Source organism: Chiloscyllium plagiosum, unplaced genomic scaffold (genome assembly GCF_037043375.1).
Source record: "Chiloscyllium plagiosum isolate Xiang-an unplaced genomic scaffold, Cpla_swu_hap1 HiC_scaffold_47, whole genome shotgun sequence".
NCBI classification, from domain to species: Eukaryota; Metazoa; Chordata; class Chondrichthyes; order Orectolobiformes; family Hemiscylliidae; genus Chiloscyllium; species Chiloscyllium plagiosum.
This window is the reverse complement of record NW_028270185.1, coordinates 12,311,150-12,324,793: the sequence shown is the minus strand read 5'-3', so window position 1 is coordinate 12,324,793 and position 13,644 is coordinate 12,311,150. Positions and strand designations below refer to the sequence as shown.

General features: G+C 44.2%; 2 protein-coding genes across 7 annotated transcripts in view; one reads left to right on the top strand and one right to left on the bottom strand.

Moving 5' to 3' along the window:
* Positions 1-1,906: 1,906 nt before the first annotated feature.
* snrpa (small nuclear ribonucleoprotein polypeptide A) lies at positions 1,907-11,941 on the bottom strand. 4 transcript variants are annotated; one of them, XM_087983917.1, is made up of 7 exons: positions 11,803-11,941; positions 10,143-10,247; positions 8,958-9,130; positions 8,109-8,276; positions 6,686-6,859; positions 5,974-6,062; positions 1,907-2,574 (listed from the first exon to the last, which is right to left on the bottom strand). In XM_087983917.1, the coding sequence occupies exons 2-7, from the start codon at positions 10,213-10,215 to the stop codon at positions 2,415-2,417; spliced, it is 837 nt and encodes a 278-aa protein (XP_087840043.1). In that variant the 5' UTR covers positions 10,216-10,247; positions 11,803-11,941; the 3' UTR covers positions 1,907-2,414. The 4 variants fall into 4 exon arrangements, with proteins under 4 accessions (XP_087840043.1, XP_087840044.1, XP_087840045.1 ...); XM_087983918.1 differs by having other exon boundaries at positions 11,780-11,925; XM_087983919.1 differs by having other exon boundaries at positions 11,732-11,877.
* The window catches only part of actmap (actin maturation protease), a 13,354-nt gene continuing 11,442 nt past the window's right edge, over positions 11,733-13,644 (top strand). Inside the window, exon 1 of one of the 3 annotated variants that reach the window (XM_087983914.1) lies at positions 11,733-11,805. The gene's annotated coding sequence lies outside the window, so the exon portion shown is untranslated. Of the gene's footprint in view, positions 11,875-12,143; positions 12,283-13,644 lie in introns of those variants that run through there. The other 2 variants (XM_087983912.1, XM_087983913.1) reach the window with 2 other exon arrangements.

Below are 13,644 nucleotides of genomic sequence, written 5' to 3'. Positions count from 1 at the left end.
CAATTGCAACATTTAAAAGGCATCTGGATGGGTTTATGAATAGGAAGGGTTTGGAGGGATATGGGCCAAATGCTGGCAGGTGGGACTAGATTGGGTTGGGATATCTGATCAACATGGACGGGTTGGACCGAAGGGTCTGTTTCTGTGCTGTAGGACTCTGAGTCTAATTGGCTGTTGTTGGTCAAGGTTGCAGAACAGCTCAAGATCGCCCACACACTGCTAACCAGACAAGGCCGTTTATGAAGCAAAGTCCCATGTGCAAGTTTCTTCCCTGTCCAATGTTTCATTGAAATCCCACTTCAATTAGCAACATGCACCAATAACTATTCAGACCAGAGTAAAAGTGTCAGGATTGGTGTAGAAAAAGACACTAGCGTTTACTTCAGTCAGGAGAGACAAACACCAATAGCATGCAAACTAACTCAATGCTGGTTAAAAAAAAATCTACTGGTCTGAGAATCATACTTCAGACAGTAACATTCTGAACTCCCAACGTGCTCACCCATTTCCTAATTAGTCGAAGCAAATGCAAATGTACTGGCCTTATTAGACTAAGTACAGTACTCCATTAGAGGGGCATTTGAACTAGTACTGCAACCCAAGTGTCTTAATGCTATAAAAAAAAACTGATTAAGTCAGCTGCAGACCATGCTCAATACATGGAGGTATAAAAGCTGGTGCTGAACCTCAAGTCCACTTGCCATTTCCTCCCCAAACCCTTACTTACTGGTGCATCACTTCAACTTGAATATCACTGCACTGGCAATGCAGAAGCCTGTTTAAAGCTCTGGGGTCAGAGGTTCAAATAACTCCACAGCAGCTATCAATTAATATATCTGGAATATTCAGTAATGGGGACTACCACTGTCCAGCCAGAACACTCAGCAATGTGAATTTTCATTGCTATATCCCCCAGTGGATAAATCACTCAACAAAACCAACCCCAACGAGTTTAGAGAACAAAGAACTGTGGACAGTGAAGATCTGAAGCATTAAAAAAAAAAGTCACTGGAGAAACTCAACAGCTCTGGCAGCACCTGTGAAGAGAAAAACAGACTTAATATTGAGCCCAGTTATCCTTCTTCACAATCCTGAAAAACTGGACTCAAAATAAATCTTACGCAAATCGTTTAAAACAGTCAGGAGACAAGACCTTGAGCAATTAACTCACTTCATCGTGGCCATGGGGAAATCACATCTTCGTTCAGAGAAGTCTAACACAATTCCAAAGAAATACAGAATGTGACAAGTTATATAGAAAATTCAAGCTCACTGCCCATAATTACATACCCTAGGGGCAGTCAAAGTTCCCATACAATTTCCAGATCTACGTTTCTTTATGTCTATAAAACTGAATGTTATACTCCAGGATTAACTAGGCTTTAATTACCAATAAAGGGACAGAGAGAAACAATGCATCATTCTCTGGGATAGAGCTAAGACATCTGTGGAACATCTTGCAGCTGCAAGGTCAGTCTTATCAGAGCAGAATTGTTCTCACTACACTGGCTGGCTAGAAACCTTACAGCAAAATATCCTTTATGGCAAAGGGCGTGTAATTAGGGGCAGTGAGCTTGTATTTTCTATGGAATTCGTAACATTCTGTATTTTTTTAGAATTGCGTTGGACTTCTCCAAACGAAGATGTGATTCCCCATGGCCAAGAAAATCTATTTAACTACTCAAGGTCTCGTCTCCTGACTATTTTGTTTTACATAATATTTATTACCTCCAACAAGGCTTGAGTAGAGTATAGACAGCATAGTTCAGCTAAGTCAAATGGCCTTTTCCCATGTATTTTGTTCACCTCAGTGGCAGATCCTAGAGTTGAAAAGGGCAAACAAACAAGCTCCATAGTCCTGTAACATGAGAGTGTAGTTGTGATAAATAAACATTCTACTCAGCAGTTATATAAAAAAAATTTATTTGTGTTGTTTCAGTAAAGTTTGAAAGCTCCAGGTGCAATGTCACGGAGACTCTGGGTGAAGAGCTTTCTTACACCGTGTGATTAAACCAAACTGTTGCTTGCCTCAGCCTGTCAGACACATTCACGCAAAAATGTAGCCAAACAGGGCCAGCCAAATGCCAAGTAATAACATAAATGGAGATTTAGAATTCATTCTTCTCTCATTAGGAGGAGGCCATAATTTGCTTTCTGACATTATTAAAAAAGGGCAAATGAATTAATTTTAATTTGATGGACCCAGGAATAGGACAAGGGGGAGAATCCATCACTTGGGCATGAACAGTGATCCAATGGGCAGGGCAAAGCCAACGAGTCTGCTCACTTAACACTTACCTGAAGCATCAGAACTTTAAAAATCTAATACAGGCCAATTACCCACAATTTAAAAAAAAAACAAAACAGCTTTTGAAAATAAAGCCAGAAATAACCAGTTCAATCATCCTGACCCCTCATTTCTTTGCAAAGGAGATTTTCATTGCATTCGACTGTGTGATCTTGAATCCCTGAAGCGCATCACGTGCTGCCCCAGCCTGGACCTCATTATCAAATTCCACAAAGGCAATGTCATGACGACCAGGTACCAGACGGACTTCCTTAAATCCAGGGAATCTGAGGAAATACAGAGAAAGTCTGATCAGCACATGGTTGGGGGGTTTGAAGCAGAGTGTACCTGCGATTTTTGAGATTTGTAGCTCAGGTTGGAAGTTTGTTCACCAAGCTGGCAGGTTTGTTCTCAGACATTTCATCACCATGCTAGGTAACAGTGAGCTTCTGGTGAAGCACTGATGTTCTGTCCAGTTTCTATTTGTGCGTCTTAGTATTTTAAAATGGGGGATATCATTTCCGGTTCCTTTTCTCAGGAGGTTGGTAAATAGGGTCCAAATCGATGTGCTTATTGATGGGAGTTCCAGTTTGAATGCCAGGCCTCGAGGAATTCCCATGCAAACCTCTGTTTAGCCTGTCCTAGGATGGGTGTCGTCCCAGTCGAAGCAGTATTCTCCCTCGTCTGAATGCAAGGGTATTAATGATAGTGGGTCATGACATTTGGTGGCTAGTTGGTGTTTGTGTATCTTGGTGGCTAGTTTTCTGACTGCCTGTCTGCTGTAGTGTTTGTTACAGTTCTTACAGGGTATTTTGTAAATGACATTCATTTTGCTGGTTGTTGGTATAGGGTCTCAAGGCCCTAAAACAGACAGAACACCAGCAATTCACTGGAAGCTCACTGATGTTAGCTAGCATGGTGATGAAATGTCTGAAAACAAACCTGCCAGCTCAGCGAGCAAACTTACAACTTAAAGAGTGTACCTTCCCGACCAACTTGTGATAAGTGCTTGTCACAGGTATTAAATTCACTAAGGTTCCTTCAACAGCATCTTCCAAACCAGTGGCCTCTGCAATCCAGAAGGACAAAGGTAGCAATATGTGGCAACAGCACTCCCTCAAGTGCCCCCCCAAACCACATACCACCCTGATTTGAAACTATGTTGGCGCTCCCCCACTGGAATACTGGAACCCTCTCCCTAACATCATTGTGAAGTATCTCAATGACGTGCACTGCAGCAGTTCAAGGCAGTGGCTCATCACCTTCAAGGTAAATTAGAGACAGGTGGCACTCTTGTCAATGACAGCCACATCCCATGAACTTAAAAAGGGTTTACACTACATGAGACTGAGTGGTTCTTAACCAATATATTAATGCCCCCACCCAAAGAGGTTTGCGCTGTTTTTGGAAGGTTGACCTTTAACCCTATTTCTCCAGGTTTGAGCAACATGCAACTGTTCCCAGAAGCCAGAGAGCTTACAGTGAAACTCATCACCCTTCCCAACAAACCAATGGCAGTGGGATAAATCCACTGCTCACTCAGGAAATTAGATCTTCACAGAATATACTCCCTAACCAGACCACACAGTATGGAGAACAAAAAGTTGAAATAATTCTATAAAATTATTTATTCACGCTTTTATTGCATAACCCCAATTCTTTGGAGGTGGTGGCAGCTGCCTCCTTGAACTGCTGTAGAGAGACCACCATTGTTTTGGGGGTAGGTGGTGGTGGGGGGGGGGGGGGGTGTAAGAAGAATGCTTTAACACAATGGCAGTGATATATTGCCAAACCAGGATGGTAAGAGGCTTGGAGGGGAACTTGCAGGTGATGGTATCCCAATAAACTGGCTGCCCTTAAACTTTCAGGTACAAGTGGTTGTGGGTTTGGATGGTATTGTTTTAAGGATCTGCAGTAAATTTTGGCAGTGCATCATGTACATATTAGACACTGCTGCAACTGATTGTCAATGGTGGTGGGAGTGGATGCTTGTCATCATGGTGCCAATCAAGCAGGCTGCTTTGCCATAGGGTCATACAACATGGAAATGGGACTTTTGGTCCAACTATTCCATGCTGACCATGTTCCCAAACTAGTCCTAACTGCCCGAGTTTGGCCCTTATCGATCCAAACCTTTCCTATTCATGAACTTATCCAAATATCTTTTAAACAATGTAACTGAACCCACATCCACCACTTTTCTCTGGCGGTTCATTCCACACAAAACCAAAACAAGTTGCACTTTATATCCTTCTAAAATTTTTCTCCTCTCACCTTAAACATATGTCCAGAGTTTGAACTGCCCCACATTTGGGAAAAGATCTTTGCTATTCACTTTACCCATGCCCCTCGTTATTTTATAAACCTCCAAGGTCCTCAACCTCCTATACTCCAGTGAAAATATCCCAGCCTATCCAACCCATTTTTATAACTCAACCTACAATCTCAGCAACATCCTGGTAAATCTTTTCTAAACACACTCCAATTTAATATCATCCTTCCTGTTCAGGATGACTAGAACTGGACACACCAACATCCTTTAAACCCTCAACATGATGCCCTAACTCCTATACTCAAAAGGTCTGAGCAATGACGTCAAACATACTAAACAATCTTAAATCACCATGTCTACATGTGACTCAAATTTCAAAGAATTATGCACCCAAACCCCTACGCCTCTCTTCTACATAACTACCTAGGGCCCTATCATTATTTATAAAAGTCCTGCCTTTGTTTGTTTCACTAAAATGTAACATCTCACATTTATCAAAATTAAGCTCCATCTACCACTTTTCAGCCAGTTGGTCCAACTGATCAAGATCACTTTGTAATCTTGGTTAGTATGTTTGCTGATGACACCTAAATTAGTGGTACAGTGGACAGTGAGAAAGGTCATCTGAGATTTTATCTAAATACTTGATTGGCATCATGTTGACAAGCATCCACTCCCACCACCACTGTCAATCAGTTGGAGCAGTGTCTAATATCTACACGATGCACTGCCGAAATTCACTGAAGATCCTTAAAACAGCACCTTCCAAACTCAACCAAAATTTTATCTAAAAATTTCTCATCCAAATCATTTTTTAAAAATCACAAGTGGATTCAAATACCAATCACTGTGGAACACTGCTGGTCACAGGCCTCTAGGTAAAAAAAAACCCGTCATCACTACCCTCTGTCTCCTGCCGTAAAAACAATTTTGTATCCAATTGGCTAGCTCACCCTGAATCCCATGTGATCTAACTTCACTAGTCTACCATTTTGAAATTTATCAAATGCTTTATTCAAGTCCAGTCCTCAACTGTATCAAGCTTCGAATGCCGTTTGAGCAATATCCATCTGGGCAAGTGAGTAGTATTCCTTCACACTTCTAACTTGTACATGGTTGACAGGCTTTGGGGAGTCAGGAAGTAGGATTCCTAGCCTTTGACCTGCACTTGCAGCAGTAGGTTTATATGTTGTGTTCAGTTGAGTTTCTGGTCAATGGTAACTGAAAGGATGTAGATAACCAGGGATTCGATGATGGAATACCAATGAATGTCAAGTGGCGTTGATTAGATTGTCTTTTATGGGAGATGGTTATTGCTTGACATGATTGTTACTTACTCCAGCCCCGAGCAGCATCTTTACTCAGTATCAACCCCCCATTCCAAGAGTCAAGATTCCCACTCCTTCATACTTACTGGTTGAAAAGCATGGATAGCATTAGCTCATTGGTCTCCTCAGGCAGGTTGGTTAAGAAAAGGATGTGATTGGGTGGATTCTCAGGCACCTGGAAACCAGAGGGATGGCAGTTAAAGAGTGTGGTATAAAAGTCTTTGCAATAATAACACAGCCACATCACAAACACTTACCAACCCCTCGTGTCACTCAATTACCAGCAGCACATATACATATCACTTGGTCCCAAAGAGAGGCACCATATGCAATTCTCTCTATACCCAATACAGAGTGATTCATACACTACATATTAAAAGCATCAAGGGATATGGGGAGAATGCAGGAAGTTGACATTGAGATGGATTAGCCATGATCTAATGAATGGTGGAACAGGCTTGAGGGACAGATGGCCTAGTTCCTCTCCCTATGTTCCTAATTGTTGTGCTCTGAAAGCTACACCCTGATTCAGTTCAGCAGCTGCTAGCCACTGAATTGCTAAGAGATACTGGTAGCAACAATAAACCACAGCCCAATCATTTCACCTAACTCACCAATTACAAATCCCATAGAGGACAGAGTTTCTTGGGCAACAAGGGTACCCATGAACCAAGCACTTTTCTTGAGTATTCAGGAGGAAGCTAGCAAGCTTTCATCCAGTTGATTACAATTACTAGAGGGAGGAGTACAACAACAGCTCTAACATCATTTCAGCTACCTTATCAACCAAATACTTACTGTCTGAGCTGGTGGTGGCATTTGTCCAGCCATCATCTGGCCAGGAGGGATGGAACCTGGTGGCATCTGTCCAGGGGCCATACCAGGTGGTGGCATCATCCCTGGTGGGGGCATGTAGTGAGGCTGTCCTGGCATTGGCATCATCCGTGGGGCTTGGCTCATCATGGGCATGCCCTAGGACAAACAAACACCAAATAAACATACAATGCTTTATGGAACCAGTCAATGAATTCGACACAATGGTCAAGAACCAACTGCAATTGCTGTTGACACTCAGCATGTTGCAGAGAATTTTCACAAAAGTCAAAAGAGAGTGAATTAAATCTTAGCAGACATCACCTTGCTGACTTAAGTGAGACACAAAAGTAAACTATATCGCCTAGATCCAGTCTGTTCACAAGGAGAAACAGCTTTTCAGAATCAAACCTACCAAATCCCCTCAGGGTCTATGTTTCAGTAAGACTGTTAAATCTTGAAAATGTCTTTAATGTAAATCTCAACAACAAAGGAGTCGAAAGGCAAGACTGAAAGTAGAGTGAAAAATGGAGTTTGACAATGTTTGGGGTCAAACAGCAGGGATTCCATGGAACTGAAGATAGTCACTGATTGAGCTAAGGGGCATTCTATTTAAACGCTGAAACTACCCCCCAGTTCTCTCCTTCGTTCTCCCAACCACAAATTTCTGTCGCCAGCGACTGACCCAGGGGATGGGAGGAACCACAACAGTAAAAAAGGAAAGCAGGGCCAAATGAAAACCTGGCAAACTAATGTTTGGATTAACTTTGGCTTCTCTTGTACAGATGGGAAAACCAATCCCAAAAAAATTAACAAAAAAGTTAACAGTAAGACAGATTTATTTAATTGGAAAGATTAAACAGAATGTTGTCATAGAAAGACAAGTGAAGCCCAAAAATCTAGTAGGGAATGTTCCTCATAACCAATTTTCAACATATCAGTTGGCTCAAGTAAAATTCATTTGGAAAGTGAGAGAGAACAGGAAGTAGACAGGACACCAAATACCAGCTGACCTGGATGCCCTCGGTTAGTTGGTTGAGCGCAACAGTAAATGAAAACACCTCAAATTAAATTAGTAGGAAGGACTGCAGATTGACATAAAGGTCTCAGAACTCACCAAATATGTGCTATTCCCCTTCCCTGATTAAGGAAAGGTTACTTCATTTCCATTCAATTTGCACACAGATGTAGTTCTCTACAAAAGCAGTCAAAAAGCGTGGTGCTGGAAAAGCACAGCCAAGGAGCAGGAGAGTCAACGTTTCGAGCATAAGCTCAAAATGCCGACTCTACTGCTTCTTGGACGCTTCCTGACCGGCTGTGCTTTTCCAGCACCACGCTTCTTGACTCATCTCCAGCATCTGCAGTCCTCTCCTTCTACAAAAGCAGTCCAGAGACAAATCATACATACTGAGACAGGAGGGGGAACTGCGTTAGCTGTCGGGGGTGCTGAAGCCTTCTTGTTACCAGAAGGCTCGGGTGCCTTTACTTTCCTCTTCTCCTTCTTCCGGTCACGTTCCACATAGGTGCCCTTCATCTTGGCAATAATATCGGAATCAGTCTTTGCGTATTGAATCCGCTGTGGACAAGGGGAAAGTGTCACATCACTGAAACTTCATGTGTTATTTCCACAAAGGTTACCCCATGAGAGCGTGTAGAAAACATAAAAAACTAATATACAGAACATTAGATTTGACTGGCCTCTACAGTTGCAGAGAGAGAGACTTTTAAGCTGCTTTTCAGCCAAAAAGAAATCCTTCACACAACAGAGTTTTCCAGCTGTACAGAATTAGAATACTGCGGAAGAGAGAAACCCAATGCCAAAGATTTCCATCTTGAATTCATCAACACAAGTACCAGGCAGCCAAATTTCATGCGTAACACAACTTTTACTATAGGGACAAGACAACTAATCATCCTTTTCGCCCACAACATATCTTGCTGTGATGGTTTGAGATTCGGTACTCCTGAATTTGCCCTAATGAATAGATACACAAATGAGCAAAATCAGAACTGCCCTGCCTGGAATGTAATTTTTTTTCCTGACCAGTAGACTCTCATGAAACACAACATTTAGCCTGAACTGTAGGACCAAATAGCCTGAACTGTAGGACCAAATAGCCCATCTCTGGATTACAAATTGATCATGCTCAGATCAGTCATAGCCTAACTGCAGTGGAACACAGATCAGTCAAGAAGCACAAACACTAATGTCATGTTATAGTACAGACCGTAGGACAAAGAACTCTATAGTGCTCACCATTGGTTTATCATAGAAGGGAAAACCCTGCATTGATCTCAGCGCATTTGTAGCACTGCTGACTTCTTTGAAGATCACAAAGGCCTGGCCTCGCATTTTCAAATTCCTGGAGACAAGGATGTCCAGAATCTGACCAAACTGTGAAAATATGGCATATAGCGATTTCTTCAACTCTAGAAAAAGAAATATAAGACAATCAACTTCAGTTTTAATCTAGCCACAAGTATAATTGCAGCCAGACCTGAACATGAACTTGAAACCACAATTCAAGTTCATGAATGTTTAGTAAATGTGCTTGAAAGAAAGTAGTGGTACACTCGCGATGTCATATTGTGCACAGCCCAGTCAACTTATAACAAGAACACCACAGAGAGTTCAAATAAGATTTACTTATAATTACAAAACATAGGAGGGTATAATTCAGTTATACAAGGCATTGGGGAGACCATATCTGGAGACAGAATATTATGAGTGAGCAAAGTGGAGTTATCAGATCACCTATGATCTTACTGAAATGTAGAACAGACTGGAAGAGTTGAGTGGCCTATCCGCTGTAATTGATATGTTTGCTTTAGGAAAGACTGAACAGACTGGAGCTCTTTTCTCTATGAAACTGAAGGGAAAGTTTAGGAGATGGCATTTTTAACATTATAATCTTTATCATTTGAAAGAAATTCAACAAAATGGACAACAGTTGGATTTAAAAGAGATCTGAGGGGCAACTTTTTACACATAGGGTAGTTTGTACATGGATTGAACTGCCAGAGGACAGGTACATAAATAGGAAAGGTTGAGGGGAATATGGGCAAATAGGACTAGTTGAGTTTGGAAAACTTGGTCGGCATGGAAGAGTTGGGCCAAAGGATCGGTTTCTGTGCCACAGACGGGCAAGAACTCTATAACAAGACATTGTATACAATCATTGAGCACTCCAAAACAAGTGATCATGTATGCTACTTATTAATAATTAAAAAGAGGGGTTGGGAAAAATTTAAGTTGTGAATTGCCAGAATTTGCCACCACAGGGATAGTTGATGGAAATCTGCTTTAAGAATCTAAACAAATGTGAGGGATAAGGAATAGATGTTAAAATTCATTTATGGTAAATACACATTGTTGACTGGACCAGCATTTATTGCCTCACCCCAACACATTGCTGACCCAGAACGACTCCCGAATACTTGCCATCTTTCTTGATCTTCTCATTCAGATTGTTGATGTAGATAGTGTGGTTTGGACGGGCCTCTTGAACAGACATGGCTCTACCCTTGGACTAACTAGAATTCAAAGCTGAGAGAAACAAAACACAACGAAAGTCAGTTTCATAGTTGTCACTAATTTAATTAGGGAAAATGTCACAGTGCTCAACCCAAATCAGAGATCATGAACTCAAAATCAACTATGGCAAGCTGTGACATTCAATAAATCTGAAACGTTTTATGATCCTGTTTCAAGGATGATCAGTTAAATTTAACCTATTAACTGTCGCTCTTCAGGGAAGGGAACTCCACCACCAACAGACTCATGTACCAACTAAGTAGCTCTGACTGAATACCCTTAAGTGGCTCAGCACCACATTCCCTAATTTTCTTAATGGCTGCATGCACCTCCAAAACTTGTGCACTTTTAAAATTGTAAGTCAACGTCACGATCAACATACCGACACCAATCACTGTGCACAGAACATCACGGTGTACTCACACACGTGGGTCTTAGAGGAAATACTGCTCAGCATGTCATGTGGTTACTATATAGAATCAGAGCCGACAAAAGATTACTCAATGCATCGCTAACACTGCTCCCAGCTTCAAATAACTGCAGCACAAGGTACACCTATAAATGGTAGAAATGTAAGCACTGTGGCTATGTTGCTAAACTCCCCTAAAGCTAGGACAACTCGAGCACACCTCCTACATCCCCGAGTTAAGAGAGCTTATTCCCCTTCCTTTTCCTCCTTCCCTAGAAAAGGTAACTCCACAATCTCTTCACCCACATTCTGCCTCCAATAAACAGAGCAGCATCCCCCACCCTCTCTCCAAGAAAAATGGCAGCCCTTTCCTCACCCTCTCTTGCTGAAGAAAGGCTCATGCCCGAAACGTCGATTCTCCTGCTCCTTGGACGCTGCCTGACCTGCTGCGCTTTTCCAACACCACATTTTTCAGCTCTCTCATCATCCAACTCAACAGCCAGTCCCTGCTTTCCTCCCAGATCTTTTGATCCCTTTAGCCCCAAATGCTATACCCAACCCATTTTTTTTTTACACCATACAATGTTTTGGCCTCAATTGTTTTCTATAACAGACAATTCCACAGGATCACCAAGCTCTGGGTGAAGAAATTTCTCATCTGTCTCCAATGGCATACCCTGTATCCTTAGATGCCCACCCACTTGAGTTAACCTCCTTGCCCATTTATCCCTCCTTTTTTGTTTTAACACCCTGCTCTCTTTACTCATAACTCACTCTCCCCCTGTTCCCCACGTGCCCCCTCTCCCCATGTGTCCCCCCCTCCCCACGTGCTCCCCCTGTTCCCCACGTGCCCCCCCTCCGCCCCTCCCCATGTGCCCCTCTTCCCCATGTGTCCCCCCTCCCCACGTGCTCCCCCTCACGTGCCGCCCCTCCCCATGTGTCCCCCCCTCCCCACGTGCTCCCCCTCACGTGCCCCCCCTCCCCATGTATCCTCCCCTGTGGCCCCCCCTCTCCATGTGCCACCCCTGTGCCCCTCCTCTCTCCCCTTTGCCCCTCCTCCCTTTGCCCTCTCTTTTCGTCCACCGACCGTGAACCGGAAGCTACCGCCCGTCGGCGGAACATTCAGCGCCCTTACTCCCCAGGCTGCTCCGTACGAACCGGGTGAGATCGTGGCTTTCAAGAGCGGGCGATGCGATGCGATGCGAGCCCCCTCCCGGACGGGACTGCTGGGTCAGTCAGCGGGCTGCCACTAGCCCCAACGGCTAAACGATGGCGGCGGATGGTCGCGGGCTCTAACCGCTAGCAGCGCGCGCGCGCACCGCCGCATGTCACGCCCATTCGCCCCGCGGCCAACCCCCATTGGCCAGCCATGGAGCGAAGCGCTCGCCTATTGGTCCGCAGTTCCATCAATCAGGCGAAGGCGGGAGACTCCCAGGACCCGGATGGTGGAGGGGGAGGGGGAGATAGACAGACAGAGAGGGACAGGGAACCATTGAATCCCTCACCCCAAGGACCCATTCAACGGCACGGACCCGCTCGGAGCGAACTGATTGGACTGGACAAGTGTCAATCAGACGTGGGCCGATCCATTCTGGCCAATCACGAGAGGGAGAATTGAGGGATGGAATGTTCCAGATGGTCAGAGATTCCCCGTCCTCCTCCCCTCTCTAATTACTCTCCGAAAATACCCCACCCATTCCCCCAATTACTTCATTCCCCTGTCCCACGCAATCCATCCCCAACTATTCTATCCCTCAACTACCTCCCCAAACCACCTCAACCCTCTCCCTATCTCCTGTCAATATTCTCACCCCAACATCTTCCCCAACCACCATCCCCAAAAAACTCAGTGTAACTACTCCACCCCTCAATTACCTCATCCCAACCCTTACCCAAACTACCCCTACCCACTCCAACCACCTCAACCCTCTCCCCAACTCCAATCCCCAAAAACCATTTCACCCCAACTACCCCATCCCTCAATTATCTTATCCCAACCCCTCCCCAAACTACTACAACCCACTCCAATTGCCAGAAACCATGTCACCCCAACTACTCCATTGCTCAATTAACTCATCCCAACCCCTACCCCAACTCACTCCAACTACCCCCCAGCACAACCACCTCAACCCTCTCGAACAGGAGAATCGACGTTTCGGGCATAAGCCCTTCAGGAAGAAGGGCTTATGCCCGAAACGTCGATTCTCCTGTTCCTTGGATGCTGCCTGACCTGCTGCGCTTTTCCAGCAACACATTCTCACCTCAACCCTCTCCCCAACTCCAATCGCCAAAAATCATCTTGCCACAACAACCCCATTATTATGTTACCTTATCCCAACCCCTCGCTCCTATCATCTCACCCCGACTACCCCATTCTTCAATTACCTCATCCCAACCCTTCCCCAAAGTACCCGAACCCACATCAACCATTCCCTCTTCCCCAATTCCAATCCCCAAAAACCATCTCACACCAACTACCTCATTATTTGGTTACCTATCCCAACCCCTTGCCCCAATCATCTCACCCCCCCAACTACTCCATCCCTCAATTACCTCATCCCAATCCTTTCAAAAAGTACCCCAATTCACTACCAACCAACCCCTCTCTGCACCTCCAATTGTCAAAATCCATCTTGCCCCAACTACCCCATTCTTCAATTACCTCATCCCAACCTCTCCCCATACAACCCCAAATCACTCCAACTCCCCCTACCCAGCCCAACAATGCCACCCCTCTTCCAAACTCCAAATCCCCCAAAATTATTTGATCCCAATTACCTCATCTCCAAACACCCTACCTCTTCCTAGCCACACAACTCCAATCCCACCCCAAACACCATCTTACCCAACTGTCCCATCCATCAATTTCCTCCTCCCCAAACTGCACAAAACCAATCCCACACCAAAAACCTCACCTTACCCCCAACTATGCCATCTCATCACAATACCCCAACCACTCCACTCTACCCAGTTATACAACCCCAAACATCCCTAACACCT

Excerpts from the sequence above, each read along its gene's own strand:
- snrpa (XM_087983917.1), bottom strand. The coding sequence starts at position 10,215 with ATGTCTGTTCAAGAGGCCCGTCCAAACCACACTATCTACATCAACAAT. Across the intron at positions 8,277-8,957 it reads CCTTCTATGATAAACCAATG|CGGATTCAATACGCAAAGAC; the intron begins GTGAGCACTATA and ends CCTTGTCCACAG. Across the intron at positions 6,063-6,685 it reads TGCCACCACCAGCTCAGACA|GTGCCTGAGAATCCACCCAA; the intron begins GTAAGTATTTGG and ends TCTGGTTTCCAG.